Raw genomic sequence first — 16,777 nt, forward strand, 5'->3', positions numbered from 1 at the left:
TATTTTGTGCAATAACCTACCATGTGGAACCTTATCAAACATCTTACTCTAAGTCCATATACACCACATCAACCGCTTTACCTTCATCTACCTGTTTTGTCACCTTCTGGAAGAACTCAATAAGGTTAGTGAGGCACGACCTATCCTTCACAAAACTGTGTTGACTATTCCTAATCAAATTATTCCTTTCCAGATGAGGATAAGTTCTATCTCTTATAATCTTTTTCAACACCTTACCCACAACTGAAGTAAGGCTCACTGGCCTATAATTACCAGGGTTGTCCTGACTCCCCTTCTTAAACAGGGAACAATATTTGCTATCCTCCAGCCTTCTGGCACTACTCCTGTCAAAAATGATGACATAAAGATCAAAGCCAAAGGCTCTGCAATCTCCTGCCTGGCTTCCCAGAGAATCCAAGGATAAATCCCATCCAGCCCAGTGGTCGTATCTATTTTCAGATCTTCCAAAACTGCTAAAACCTCCTCTTTGTCAACCTCAAAGATGAAAAGATCCTTCTTTGGTTAGAAATGTAATCACTCTTATTTTAACATGTAGGAGACCATGTTGCACTGTGCATTAGAACACAATAAATAAAAGCTAAGATAAACTCCTGATTCCATGACAAATACTATGAGAAAGAATGGGGGTGGGAGGGAATCATTATATTACATAGTATGTTTACTGGTAGGGAGTAAATGAGTTGAAATAAACCCAGTAACTAAGTAACTATCAGGCCAAAATAATTTCTCATTTCTCTAGAGGTTCTGAAATAATATAAGGTCCCTAATTGTTGCAGGTGGTACATTTTCAGTTTTCTTATCTTTCACTAATAGTCTCTTTTTTCGCCTGGAACACTAAAACATTTTCACTTGATTGCTATACTTTGATGTTGGTCTTGTTCTTTTCCAAATTGCATTACAAAACAATATCAGTGCTAAGAATCTGCACAAAGTGAGCTCAAACTGACATTGGAGCTAGAAATACGTTTTACTTTAAATATTGCAGCCAAAGTTATGATTTTCAACTCTTATGATGTTGCTTTAGTTTCCATTGTGAACCAACAAGACTATTTTGTAAAGGTATATTTAAACTAAAAATGTCCAGCTCTTTCTCACATTCAGTGTGGGATCATAGCCATCCTCTAACAAAGTTATGTGCACATTGACAGTAGTGTTTAGATATGATCTGGAGTAATATTTCAATCAAATCTCATTACAATATGCAAATTGATGCAACAAATAATTTTGAAAGCTATAATTCTTTTTTTTTTTGAAAGGACTACCTTATTCTGAATGCCAGATGTATTATTTTATGGTTCTGAGTCAATTGGAGTTTGGGCGCAACATCAATTATTTGCCATAAAGGAGAATATATTGCTACTGTGGCTTTGGAACATAAATGCATTTGAAACCAATACAAATCCACAATACAATGTGCTGAATACCAAGTTATAAAGAATAAATGAAACTTTTTCAGAGAATCATCAATGGAAGAGCAAGGGCTTAAATTGTAATGACTTTAAAGAATGTGAAAATGGAACCATTAACCTCAAGGCAAAGAAAATAGATGTTGCATTAAAAGTAAATAATTAAAAGAACATTTTTGACAATAAAATGTTGAATAGGAAATTTCTCAGTGGTATTTAAACTGTGTTGACTATCTCTTATCAAATTATTCCTTTCCAGATAAGGATAAATCCTTTCTCTTATAACCTTTTCCAACACCTTACCCACAACCAAAGTAAGGTTCACTGGCCTATAAATACCAGGGTTGTCCTGACTCCTCTTCTTAAACAGGGAACAACATTTGCTCTCCTCCAGCCTTCTGGCACTACTCCTGTCAAAAATGGTGACATAAAGATCGAAGCTAAAGGCTCTGCAATCTCCTGCCTGGCTTCCCAGAGAATCCAAGGATAAATCCCATCAATGTTATTTGTATCTCCAATCATATTCTTATAAATTAGAGAAGAAATATCACTTAAGTATGCATTATAAAACTAAGACCATCCCAAACTCATATTGCAATAATTCACAAACTAACAGTTGAAACATTTCTGATGAACAATATGGTAGTACCAAATTGGAATTCAATTGAATCTCAATCAGCCTTAAATTACATAAAGCACAACAGGAGGTCCTTCAGATATTAGTTATAACACTACTGAAATTCAAATGCCTCATTATTTATTGATAATGTTAATAAGCTAACAAACTGTCTCTCTCCTTTAACTACTTCTTCTTGATTACCTTGGCTGTGCATTCTTCACAGCCAAAAGCCATTTTCTGAGCAAGCCGAGTCTTCTGCCAGCACGTGGTCAGCACGTAGTGTCCTTGAGACCCTTCGGGAAAAGGAGAGGGCGGATCCTATCGAGCAGTTCCCTGAGCAGACCATCAAAGTCATTTAGCAGAATGCCTCATCGCCAGAACTTTCCAACAAGCACCAAGACGTGGCTTGGGTAGTGGTGAGAAGGGCTCTGCCTGTGAGATCCTTTATGCAGGCCCGGACTCTCTGCCGCACCGCACGCTGCACTCAAAGCGGCTGCGGAGGGGACGAGACCGTCACACACCTCCTTTTGGAATATGCCTACTTAAAGGAAGTTTGGAGACGAATGCAGTGGTGTTTGTTGAGGTTTGTCCTGAGCAGCTCCATGACGCGGGACTCCGTGCTCTATGGTCTGTTCCCCGGGATGCACACCAAGACAAACATCAACTGTGCCTGGAGGATCATCAACCCGGTCAAAGACATTCTTTGGTCTGTCCGAAACCTGTTGCTCTTCCAGCTGAAGGAGTTGACCCCGACTGAGTGTTGCGGACTGGCACATTCCAAGGCCCAGGACTACGTGCTGAGGGACGTGCTGAAGCTTTGGGCAGCGGCCGCCAAGGCGTGGCGGGGAAAGACCACCGTGAAACGTCTGCCTGTCTAAGAACAGGGGGCCCACGCTGTAAGTGGGCTCCGCTGACGCCTCAGCTAAACATATGGATGTATGATTGGTAAACATACAGACCTGTATATACAAATGATAAATTCTGATCTCTGCATGCAAAGAAATGGAATGTTTACATATGTATGACATGACCAATTTTACAGATCATCAAAATATTTTATGAATAAAGTATACTTTTGAAATAAAAAGAAATCATGGCATTAAAGAGTGTCGAAGGTATGCAGAGCAGAACACAGATGAAACCGATGTATAGAAGAGTGAAGCAGTGCCCTTGGTGTGGTGAGGGGCGTTTGTGGGGACAGTCAGTCAAGGTTAAGAAAATGAAGGGTACAAAGGAAGTGTAAGTACTGTTAAATGAATGTCTATGTCAGAACATTGGCTGGCAGAGTCCTTCCAGGGAATTTGATTTCACACACACACTTTAATTATCCTGCTAAGAATGACCCTGGTCAACCTCCTACACAATATCTGCAAGGGAGGTCTTGCTGAGCCTCCAACTTCCACACAGTCTGGTGGGTGCAATACTAGACATTAATAACAAACATTCAACAAAGACTTAACAAAGAAACATATTATCGCTCCCACAAAAAAGAAAATGTCTGTAACTCCCTTATTATCATAATGAGTGCCAAACATGAACCATGCCAGTACATGCAGCTCTCTAATTAGCCTAGTCTCAACAAATAATATTGATGGACAATGAGTAAAGTGAAAACAGTGTTATGTGAATATTTACAAGCAAAATTTAATTTTTAAAAACCAGTTTGACAGAAAAAATGTGGGAGTGAGACAGAGTGTTCAAACCCATCTACACTGTCAGCTGATGATGGGTTTCAGCAATGAAAGGGTCCTCCCATCATTGAATCACACACGTTAATCATGTGTCCAACACAGAAGTTAAATTGTAATTACGTGGGAAACAGCAACTAGAAATCAAATGATGCACTTTCTAGTTCCAATGTCATGAATGGCAAACAATTAACAAAATCCCAGACATCACTTTTCATTTGCATATGACTGTTGAACACATTTGGAATGCCTTAACCAACAAGATCAACATTTTTTGAAATTTCTATGGCAATTTAATCAAAAATCCAAACAGGAAAACGTGGTTGAAATCACATAAACAAAGTTGCACAAAATTAAGTTTAAAATTAAGTTTAATTCTGTTATTATAAACCAGAATTATTATGCTGGGTTATAAAACCATAAGACTTTCCCACCATACCCTTGGAATCATTTTCCGCCGAGAACCTTTTGATATCATACAACCCCCTATTACCCTCAGTCAACAGTATGATATACTCTCCAGCAGACAACATAGAAATGCAATGCATACCTGAGAAACAACTTGTAACTGGAATTTACTGCAAAATAGACTCAAAGACATTAAAATTTCATTTCAGGTAAGAGGACTACTCAATCCTCTTTTCTCACTCGTCTAGCATTTTTTTTTTGGTTCATTTGGTATCAGTGACATTGTTGAGAATCGATAAAAAGCATTCATTTCTGCTCAATGTTGCTTATTTTCTCATCAGTATTCATAAATTCTTGCCTTGAATGAAATTTTATATTCACAACAATATTGTAAGGTTTACTTATTCTTTATTTTCATATCATAATGAACTATGTTAATGCAATGTATCAATGCTAACTGTAGCAGGCAACATGAAAACTAAATGGTCTACAATATGTGTTTTCAACTCTTGTGACCTAAATGTAACTTTAAAGTTTTAAATTGAATTTGCTATTCATAAGGGACCAAAGTTGAATTTTAGTCCCTGTTGGTGGGGTACAAAAATGGGTATTGGTGTGTAAGCCATCTATTCTACACTGATATGATTTTCCTCTGAATCAATGGAGTGGAAAAGTGGGTGGAAGCTCCACTACGTCCTATTCGGCATTATCCTCCTCTGAAGTGGAGAAAATAAGCTCAGTTGGTTTGGCAGCTTATTCGTGATTCCAAATCATGAGTTCAATTCCTGCACTGGCAAAGGCTACCATGAAAAAGTATCCTTCTCTGCCTCAGCTGCAGCGTGGTGACCCACAAGTTAAACTCTGGAATGAGAGTGTAGCCTTCTGGGACTATGGTTATTTTTATCGTCTGAAGGTGAATTTCATCCCTCATGAAGTGGAATTGTACATTGTTTCTGAATGAACTATGAATTTCATAAATTAAGTGGAATGATTTCTGGTGGCAGTTGAGATCATATCATTATACCAAATTATAGAGTGTGTGGAATTGTAACTGCAATAATCTTGGCTCTTCAAACACAATGTATCTATCATACCAGCCGTCAAAGTGGATGGATCCCTAGCGTGCCACACAATGAGCTCTTTAGTTCACGTGCATATTTTAATGCATCCAACTACCCTCAATCTCCTCCAACCTTTGTTGTGCATGTTTATTTCTCCCATTCTTCCAACTGGCTTTCAGACACCTTTTCACTTATACCCCATTAGACTTCTTCAAACTACATATGCATTGCAGGAAAAATAGTCTTTCCTGTGGTTCAGTATAAACTTCTGACTTGGGAACAACAGTAAAAAATGTGAGTTAGAGGGAATTCACCCCCTGCTGAGTATAGTTTGAACTTTTGCCACATTAGGACTTGAAGCATCAATTGTGTAACTGTACAACAGGTCATTAGGAACTCAAATTAAACAGTGTTGTGATATTTTTGGAAATCATTCCTCCATAAAGCTGTTGCAGGTTGCCTCTTATTCAGTTTTTCCACTACATCATCCTATCATTCAATCTTTTGTCAATAACGAGCACTTTAGGTACAGTTTCCTCAATAATATAAAATTCTTCTCATGCTCCTCCCAGAGATGCTTATCTGCAGACTACATCACATTAAAGTGCAGCAGTTTGTGAAAATTCACTTGACAAAATATAAAACCACCATTCAGAATAGTGTCATTCTTGCTGTCTGACTGAATTATTGTCAGGAGATTTTTTACAGGCCACAAGTATGAATATTAGAACACTTTCCTATAAACGTCTCTAAAAAATCTTTCTTATTTCAAGCCTTTTCTGGAGCAGTAAAGACAATTTTTTGTCTTCTTCTGAAGGTGAGACAGGTACTTCAACGGCTATCTCTCAACTTTTGATTCAATTCTGGTACAGTTTCATTAAAAATGTAGCTTAAGATGCTTTACACCAGCTAATATTATCAGAGGGATTCAGTATCTTATGTACACATTATATTTTACTAGTGTATTCTTAATTTACAGCTCTAGCCCATCCTTCAATTTGCTGTATATTATTTAGTCACAGAGCGGTACAGTATGGAAACAGACTCTTCCATGCTGAACAGATATCCCAAATTGATCTAGTCCCACTTGCCAGCATTCAGTCCATATCTATCAAAATCTTTCCTATTCATGTACCCATCCAGATATCTTTTAAATGGTGTAACTGTATCTGACTTCACCACATCCTCTGTAAGTTCATTCCATACATGCACCTCTGTGTGAAAAAGTTACTCCTTAGAACCCTTTTTGATCTTTTTCCTCTCACCTTGAATCAATACTCTCTAGCTTTGGACTCCCTTAGCCTGGGGAAAACACCTTGGCTATTCATCTTATCCATGCCTCTCATGATTTTACAAATTTCTAGCAAGTCACCCTTCAGCCTCCGACATTTCAGGGAAAATAGCCCCAGCCTATCCTGCCTCTCCCTATAGCTTTAACCCTCCAACTGTGGCAACATCCTTGTAAATCTTTTTCAAACCCTTTCAAGTGTCACAACATCCTTCCCATATTTGCATATAATATTTTCTATATCTATCTTTCTAAACCAGACTGTACTTACATAAATCTAGCCATACCGAGGTTATACATTGATTTTGCTGTTAGCTTGTTACAATATATAATATAACCCCATTGCCTTTCATTCAGAACATGAAATGTTTCACTCCCCGACAAATAAATTAAATCCAGAAGGAAAAAAATGTTATGATCTTATATTAAGCTACCACCTCATATGCCATGATACTGATGAGTTAAAAGGGGAACCCCATAGCACCTTTGTTGAGAACACCACAGGGAATATTGATAGTGACAGTACCTTAGTAACAAAAGCAAATGCTCAGAATCAATCTACCCATACAGGCAAGAGAATGCAAGTTAGCCAAAGCTGAAAGTGATCTATGGAAAGCACTGCCCGAATAATTCTTTCTTATTGCCTTTGGCTCTACGTCCATTAGAACTCGAAATGTCATACATGATTCAGAAAGAAATAGGAATTATAGACATTCTCAGTGCGCAAGGTTACTCTTTTTTAATATAATTTACAAGGATTTGGACACAATATCTCGTCAGATAAATATTGTTTCCAGTACACTGACATTTAAAATTCATGGGGTTATTTCTGTCGGTTTGCTTGTTTTTAAGTCAAATCGGGGTTTAACATAATTTTCTTAAGGAACAGTTCGACTTTCAATAGGGGCGGACGAAGCCGAACCTGTTTGCAGTATTCACATAGCGTCTAAAATCTACGGAAAAAAATTTCAACCAACTGGGTATTTAAACCTAGCACTAAAACATCTTGCATTTATCTGTGGCGAATATGATCATTCCAATCTTACCTTGTTACAACCTCGGAATGACTTCAAAATTAAAATAAAAGGACACTTAAAAACTTATGTTTGCTCACTCGGCCACAGAATGTCTGTATCACCGTTATTGTTTACCCGAAGCGTGGGTTTTAAGGAGCCGATTTTGGCTGAATCCTTTCTGAGTGCAAGAATGAACAATAATATTTCAAAACCATTCAGAAAGCCTAGTGGCATTGATGGGAATGTGAACGCTCCTTTTAGCTGATCTCAGGTGAGTTAATGCTAGTTTTCACGCTTTGCTGGATGCTCCTATCGGAAATTGCCCGCAGGTAGAGGGCTACTCAGCAGGAGGGAATTGGCCAGTACCTCCTCCCACCTTCAGCAACCCGCAAGTGCAGCGTGCTGAAAAGTTAACGCCATTCAGCGAACCGGCAGAGGCCAGGTACTCTGCGGGCTTGGGTATCGGTTTATCCCGTCCTGTTAGGAATGCTAAGTCGCAGACCTAACGCAAATGCTGGGATCCTAGCACAATGTAACGCACCCGGACTGTTTGTCTTATTCCCAGCATCAGCTGTGGCATCAACTTAACTTATCAAAACTGCCTGCCCAGCTAACATGTCACCAACATTTAAAACAGAGCACCCCGCCGCTCTCCCTTCAGGATGTGCTATCCCCAGAGTATCTGAACAAGTGTATCAAGCTATAAGTTGCCATTTACCATTGGTGCAACTGCAGCTCCATTAAATTTAGGAGGTAGCGTTTTAAAAAAACACACGCATGGCATTTAGTTTATCCAGCCTGTTATTTATGCGCAAAAGTAGTCGAAAAGAACATCTACTGTAAAATATAACAAAACGTGCGCCTCTGCTTCCCCACAATAATTATCCATCAGTTTTTCCAAGAGTTCCCTTTAAAGAAAGCTTTCAGTTTTAACTTCGATGGGGATGTTACATCATACCGCTAATACGTTAACGGAAACCGAGTAGGTTTCTCTAAATCAGAATGTGTGACATATATATATAAAATCACCTGCAGAACATGCGCGTATATAATCTGAACAGAATGGTACCAAGCATGCTTCCTCCTTGAAGCAGACTGTCCTATATAATAAAAGTACTGCAATGGGCCAGAACGATATTTTGTGCCAATTCATTGCACTATTTCGATCAGCCGGAGCTAACATGAGGCACTGCAAATAAACAATAATTAAAAATAAACCACAAGGCATATGCCTGCATCGATCTGCTCCGTTCTACACAGGCTGCTTCGGGAGAGAGAGAGGGGAAGATTGCAGTTTCAGCACTTCGTATTGCAGGATACCGCAGAGCCTGGGAAATGATGGCAATGCCCCGGCAGCTGCAGAGTGGACCCTGTCGGAAAGCATGCCCGGACCTGCTCGCACTGTCGACTCTGGGACTCTGCTTGCCCGAGCTTTGCACAAACTGCTGCTGGGATTGTCTACTTACGGGATGCTGCCAGTCCCACGCTGCTGCTGCTGATGACAATCCAGAAAAGCGCCGTTATCCTGCGTGGAAGGAGCCCAAACATGGTCCAGTTCATTCACAGCCCGGTTGGCAAATAATTAAAATACAAGCAAAAAAAAACTAATGATGACAGCCGCTTCTTCCGCCTTCTCAATGCCAGAGTAAATCATAAATAGAGAAATACTGCTGCCAGTGGGGCGACAGCTCTCTCTGTCTCACTCAGTCTCTGGTCTGACTCTCTGATAATAATCCTGTTCCAGCTTCCTCTGTGTGTGTGTGTTGCTGTCTCTCCCTCCAGCCCAGTCTCCCTTTGAGCTCCTGTTTTTTTTTGCACCGGCTGCTGCCACCCACCTCAGCTCAGCTCAGCTCAGACACACCGGCTCAGTCAACATCACCAGGAGGGGGAGCCTTGGAGGGGGAGGAAGTGAGGGAGAGAGGAGGAAACAAGCTTCCCGCCCCCTTCCCGCAAAGCCCACCTAGTTTTTCATGCCCCTGAGCCGAAATCACTGTTAACGCGCAGGGGTGGACGGGGAAAGACACCAGTCACCATTCTCCTCCACCACCCACCCCCCCCTTCCCCAAACAACTAAGCCTCCACCTCCCCCGTCTTACAGCCCCGGATGGTATAGCCCTCCAGGCTCCCGAGAGCCGACAGCGGAGGACCGCTCCTGCCGCACACTCCAAGGTGTCCGCGCGGTCCTATCTACCCTCCCACGTCCTACTAGATTAATATTTGACTGCAGTGTGCAATACTGCGTAGATTTGTTGGCTGCGTTCAAGAGACCGCGTACAAAGACCAGTGGGGAAACGCGCAAAAAACAGCAAAAGAAAGTGATTATTCACTGATTCAACAATGAAGTTTTAGCAGTTCGCAATAAATGTGGGGTTGTTCCGATGTAATAAACTATTAAGTCTCAGCTAGTTTGTGTGTTCGTCGGGACAATCATAAATGGAGAATATGACACATTTCACATATTTTTCCACACATTGGGGGGGGAGTAACGTCTACTTAAGTACATGACGAAAGCAAAATGTTTATCTGCCTACCTACGGGCAAAGACAGGTAAAGGAGCAAACAGCGAGAACACTGAAGAAACTTATCAGGTCTGGCAACATCTGTGCAATGAGAGACAGAGTTAACTTTTCCAGTCCAATCTTACTCTGAGCAAGTAGCCAGCCAAAGTAAATACTAATGTAGGGTCATTGACCTGAAACATTAACTCTTTTTCTGTCCTCACAGATACTACCTGACCCATGAGTATTGAATGCATTTTATTCTGTTTACCTTTTATTATCAGTTTTCCAAAATCCTGCAGTATTTGATTTTTTTGTGTTAGCATTTTCCTGCTATCATGTCTCAAGCCTGACCACCACAATCTCTGTTCCGGTCACTTTTTCCATTGCACTTTCAGATCCCTTGGTTGCAGATTTATTATCTCGCTTTGCATTTTCTGACCATTCCTGGTGGAGCTGGTTCCATTGACAGTTTATGGACACTTTCTCCTACATCTTCACCTTTGGCTCTATAAGTGACTTATTATCGCCCGGATTCTTCACAAAATGAAAACCGAAAGAACTACAGATGCTGTAAATGAGAAACAAAAACTAAAAGTTGCTCGAAAAGCTCAACAGGTTTGGCAGCATCTGTGCAGAGAAATCAGAGTTAACGTATTGGGTCCCCGGTGACCCTTCCTCAGAACTAATGGTAGTTCGGATCTATCACCTTAGCTACCATCAGTTCTGAGGAAGGGTCGTCACTGGGGACCTGAAACGTTAACTCTGATTTCTCTGCACAGATGCTGTCAGACCTGCTGAGCTTTTTCAGTAACTTCTGGTGTTGTTTCGTCACAAAATGGCCTGCCTCAATCAGAAGTTTCCATTTCCTTCAGTATCCAATGATAATGCTACAAGTAACTGCTGTTGTCAAGAAGGTTTTTCTTTGTGTACGCATTCCTCCAGGCCAATCACTTGTCCAGAATACATTACTTTTAATCATTATCCCCATTCTTCTTTAAAAATAAGGTAGCTACTAGGATCATGTTATCAGTCAATAAAGAAACAAAATCTCTTTCTCTCTGATGCTGACAAGAAGATTTGTGCTTCTAACTGGGCCTAAGGATTTCCTTCATGCATCACATATAGAAAGGCTGGTTAAGAAAGCACTCAGCATGCTTGCCTTCATTGCTCAGACCTTTGAGCATAGGGATTGTGACATTATGTTGAGGTTGCACGTGATGTTGGTTTGGCCTGTCCTAGAATACTGTGCCCAGTCTGGTCTCCCCGTTATAGGAAGGATATTATTAAACTGGAGAGATTTACTAGAATGTTGCTGGGAATGGAAGATTTGAGTTATAAGGAGAGGCTGGATAGTCTGGGACTTTTTCGACTGGAGCGTGGGACATTGAGAGGTGACCTGATAGAGGTTAGAACATCATGAAAGGTATAGATAAGGTGTATGGCAGGTATCTATTCCCTATGCTGGGGGCTTTCAATATTAGGGGACATATTCTTAAGGTGAAAGAAAAAAGATTTAAACAAAGACATGGGGGGGCAATTTTTTTACACAGAGAGTGGTTTGAGTATGGAATAAACCTCCAGATGAAGTAGTGGATGCGTGTACAGTTACAACATTTAAATGACATTTAGATAAGCACATGAATAAGAAATGTGTGGAGGGATATGAGCCAAGCACAGGCAGTTGGGACTGGTTTAGTTTGGGATTATCGTCAACATGGACTGGTTGGACAAAAGAGTCTGTTTTTATGCAGTATGATTCCATGACTCTTTAACATTTTTTCCCCAAACACTTCTGATAGGTCCATTATTGTCCAACAAGGTTCCTCTAAGCTAAAATTCAGCTGGTGCAGAATTCCTTGGAAGTCTTTCAACCCATTGGGATATGGAAACATTCTAGAGTATAGGGATCCAAAAAAAAAACTTAATTGAAATGAAAATGGGAATAAAACTTGGAAGATAGAGCGATTTGCAAAAAAAGCAGCATTTAATTCTTGAACAGAGTTGTCTTCCCTGAGTCAGAATCTGAATGAATGAAGCTATCAGATGTTTTTACAGGAATAAACTTTCATTTCAATTGTTCAAATACTCATATATTCCAACTTTGCCTTTTCCATCAGATGATAGCTAATCCCAAACTTCAATGCATAGTTTTCATTACACTTCCCATGACAATCAAATTCTTCATTGATACCAATTATTGCTACAAGGTTGCTTTCAATGGAATAAGATTTCATTTAAGAACTAATACGTAAAACGTAACATTTTGTCAAGTTTGAGTTTAACATAGAATTCATCCTGACCTTCAAAGACTTGAAAGGGTTGACATTGAAGTCCTTTTCTTATACTTTCAATGTATCTACCCAAAATGTAAGTTGAAGGGCTATATAGCGGAGAGCACAAGTGGTCCAATTTAGGATTTCTTCTGAATAGCTGTTGCTGAATTGTTGTTAGCTATGGACAGGAAATCATTGTACATGTATGGCTTTATGACTTGCTACATATAAAATTTTATCCATAAAATTTTAGTAGCCTCATTTCTTTTCTATTATACCAGAAAATTGGCTATATAATCTCGGCTAAAGGAGTGCTGCAGTGTTGGCAGTGTTCTCTTTCACAAGATGCTAAATTAAAGTTCCATCTGCCTATTTCAGTGGGTCAGCAGATATGAAAAATCTTAAGACATTTGTCAGAGTGTCCTGGCTGCCGTCACTTCAAAAAAAGTAATTTATCAGGTTTCCAGTACTTTGGTACATCTTGAGGAAATGATATGATGCTAAATAAATGCTCTTTCTTTCATTCTAAAACAGATCTGTCAATGTTCCAATTTGTAAAGGCAATAGAGATTTTAAAACGTTTTCACTGACTTTCTATCATAGCTAAAAGGAAAATCGCATTTCTTTCCTTTTTGTCAATCTCATTTGAGGAATTATTTCCACTGAATTTCCTATGACATGGGAGCATACATTACGATTTTGGAGGCAACTCTTTGTATACATTGCATGATACTCCAGAGTAACAGGCCCCCTTCATAAAAGTTACTTTTACACAATTTAAAAACATACTTTTTATTGAGTTCAGCAGCATTTTGCACATTAATATAGCGACAATGCCTTGGAAACTGTAAGAATCTCTTATCTGGCACAGGTTTTCTCTTTAGGTGCTATCTCTCATAGGGAACCTTGGAGTAAACTTCAGTTAGGATGTTTTTCTTGTCTATCTTGACCTTGCCCACATCTTCAGCTGGTCTACATTTGCTCCATCTGCTGGCTGTTATTTAATTACCCTTTGTAGCTTTTTAACAAGATTCACTGTATTATTTGAGTTATTGCTCTATCATGGAATACTTTTAATAGATTAGTGCAGAAAGAATGCATTTTATTGGAGTTTTTGTGATTTGCATAAAGTTTCTTCTTTTTTACTTGCCTATCTGATCCTGAGAAAAATATGTTTTCAATTCTTGTAGCCATTGAATGATTCTTTGAATAAGGTGTCATTATGAGATGCCAACTTTATGATGAAAAGCTTTCCTTCCACTTGTATTTTATCTCTTGTATATTCTGAAACCATAAGACCATAAGAAATATGAAAAGGACTAGGGCATTCAACCTTTCAAACCTGTTCTGTTATTCAATAGGATCATGACTGATCAGACATTCCTCATGTCCAATTTCCTGTCTTTTCCTAATAACCCTTGATTCTCCTACTGATCACAAATCTATCCATATCAGCCTTAAATATACACAAGGACTCTGACCCCATTGCTCTCTGTGGCAGGAGTTCGAAAGGCACTCAACACGCTGAGAGAAGATGTTCATACTCATGCCAACTTGGCGCCCTTTATTCTGAGACTGTGCCCTCTGATCTGAGATGATCTCGTGAGGGGAAACATTTCTTCAGCATTTACCTTGTCAAGCCCCTTAAAAATCCATTATGCTTCAATGAAATAATTTCCCCTTCTTCTAAACTCCAGTGAGTAGAGTTCAATCTCTTTAGCCCTTGCTCACAAGCCAATCCCTCCATATCAAGGCTCATCCTAGTAAACCTTCTCTGAACTGCATCCAATGAAATGATGTATTTCCTTAAATAAGGGGACCAAACTGCTGACCTTGTATAGTTGTAATAAATCAGAAGTCGCACGTTACCAGGTTATAGTCCAACAGGTTTATTTGAAATCACAAGTTTTCGGAGCACTGCTCCTTTGTCAGACAAAGTGAAGTCAGGAGCAGTGCTCTGAAAGCTTGTGATTTCAAATAAAACTGTTGGACTATAACCTGGTGTTGTGTGACTTTCGACCTTGTCCATGCCAGTCCAAGACCAGCACTTCCACATCATAGTTGTAGTAAGCTTTCTCTACTCTTATACTCCAACCCCATTGAAATAAGGGCCAACATTCCATTAGCTTTCCTGATTATCTGCTGCATGTGTGTGTTAGCATCTCCAAATTCCTTTGTGGTGCAGCTTTCAGCAGATTTTCTCCAAAATAAATAATATCTGCTCTTTTGTTCCTCTTTTCAAAATGAAGAACTTCACATTTTCCAACATTATATTCCAGTTGCCTACTTTTGCCCACTTACTTTACCTATCAATATGTCTCTGTAAACTGTCCGTATCCCTCTCAAAACCAACCTTTCCAACAATTTTAATATCATCAGCAAATTTGGCTACACGGCATTTGCTTCCTTCACCCACGTCATTCATTTATATTGTAAATACTTGCAGGCTTTGCCATGATCCCTATGGAATCCCCCTAGTTGCAAGTTGCCAACCTGAAATGTAACCCCTTAGCTTCACTCACTGTTTCCTGTACATTAGCCAATTCTCTATCTGTGCCAAAATACCATCTCCAACATCATGGGCTCTTATCTCTTGATTTCATCTTCTGTGAGGCACCTTGTCAAATGCCTCCTGGAAATTCAAATACAACACATCTACTGGTTCTCATCTATCCATTCTAACTGAGTCTTTCTCAAAAACTCTAATAAATTAAAAATCACACAACACCAGGTTATAGTCCAACGGGTTTATTTTGACTATAACCTGTGTTGTGTGATTTTTAACTTTGTCCACCCCAATGCAACACTGGCACCTCCACATCCAATAAATTAGCGAGACATAAATTCTCTTTCATGAAACACTGCTGACCCTGTTTCCTTCTTTAACTGTCTGACATCGTCCCATTAGAGCAACATTGATTCCTAATGAAGGGCTTATGCCTGAAACATTGATTCTGCTGCTCCTTGGATGCTGCCTGACCTGCTGTGCTTTTCTAGCACCACACTCTCGACTCTGATCTCCAGCATCTGCAATCCTCACTTTCTCCTATCAAGTCCCATTAGTTGATATCAGGGCAAATAATCAAATAGCTGGTCACATTAAACTGTTTGGAAGAACATCTTGAAAAAAATGAGAAAAAGATAGATAGAAGTTCCAGAAATTCATGTGACTTCTTATTACTACTACTATACAAGAGACAATAAGGAACTTACAGGAGATAAAGGGTGTGATGGATGGCAGTTATAGGAAGGGAGAAAAGCCTCAGATACAATCAGCTTGATGTGTTAACTCCAGGAAAGTTAGGAAAAGGAGGCAGGTAATACAGGAGTGTCCTGTAGCTATCACCATCTCAAACAAGTGTGCTGTTTTGGAAAATGTAGGGGGTGATGGATTCTCAGGGGAATGTAGCATGAACAGCCAATTTTTTTGGTCACTTTGGACTGGCTCTAATGTAATGAAGAGTATGTCAGGCTCCAAGCAATTGATTCTGATAGGGGACTCCCTAGACAGAGGTGCCGACAGATATTTCTGAGACTAATAGCGAGCAGAGTGGTTGTGTTGCCTTCCTGGTGCCAGGATCAAGGGTATCTCTGACAGAGTGCAGAATATTCTCAAAGGGGAGTGAGGCCAGCAGGAAGTTGTGGTACACATTGGAACTAATGACACAGGAAGGAAAAAAGGATGAGATTCTGCAGGGAGAATACGGGAAGATAGACAGGAATTTAAAAAGAAGGTCCTTGTGGGTAGTAATATCTGGATTACTCCTGGTGCCACTAGCTAGTGAGGGTAGGAATAGGAGGATAGAGTAGATGAATGTGTGGCTGAAGGGGTGGTACAGGAGAGAAGGATTTACATTTTTGGATCATTGGAATCTCTTCTGGGGTAGAAGTGACCTGTATAACAAGGATGTATTACACCTGAATTGGAAAGGCAACAATATACTGACAGGGAGATTTGTTCAAGCTGCTCAGGAGGATTTAAACTAGTAAGGTAGGGGGTTTGGGAACCAAGGAGATAGTGAGGAAAGAGATCAGTCTAAGACTGGTATAGTTGGGAAATGAGCAAGTCAAGCAGTCAGGGCAGGCAGTGATAAAGCAGAGAATGAAGTAGAACTGATAAATTAAACTGCATTTACTCCAATGCAAAAGGTTTAATGGGGAAGGCAGATTGTGGAAGCTGTTTTTCAGTCATGGTGCTGCTCTTGCCTGGCTTGGCCCCTTGCCCTGGGTGACCCTAGCCTGCTAGAGCATTCTGTAATAACCACATAACGTCTGTTTTTCCCACATAACTCATGAGCTGCTTATCTGTAGAAAGCACAACTCAGTCAAACATTATCAATAGATGAATGTAGTATCTGGAGTGTGCATTGACTTATGGTCTGAGAACATAAGCTCGTTATGCACAATCCTGAGAAATTGTCAGCTCGGCATCTTTTGTACTCTATAGATCCATGGCAATCGGAAGCACGTTAGAGATGCACCCAACCATTCAAAGT

The 16,777-nt window shown here is 39.9% G+C and overlaps 1 protein-coding gene across 1 annotated transcript in view; it reads right to left on the reverse strand.

The window, feature by feature from the left end:
• Positions 1–9,428, reverse strand: part of LOC122550254 (contactin-associated protein-like 2) — a 2,045,475-nt gene extending 2,036,047 nt beyond the window's left edge. The window contains exon 1 of the mRNA XM_087987230.1: positions 8,974–9,428. Within this exon, the coding sequence (XP_087843356.1) occupies positions 8,974–9,067 (94 nt within the window). The 5' untranslated portion in view covers positions 9,068–9,428. The remainder of the gene's footprint in view (positions 1–8,973) is intronic.
• Between the last annotated feature and the right edge of the window lie 7,349 nt (positions 9,429–16,777).

Source organism: Chiloscyllium plagiosum, unplaced genomic scaffold, assembly GCF_037043375.1.
Source record: "Chiloscyllium plagiosum isolate Xiang-an unplaced genomic scaffold, Cpla_swu_hap1 HiC_scaffold_5, whole genome shotgun sequence".
In the NCBI taxonomy this organism is placed as follows: domain Eukaryota; kingdom Metazoa; phylum Chordata; class Chondrichthyes; order Orectolobiformes; family Hemiscylliidae; genus Chiloscyllium; species Chiloscyllium plagiosum.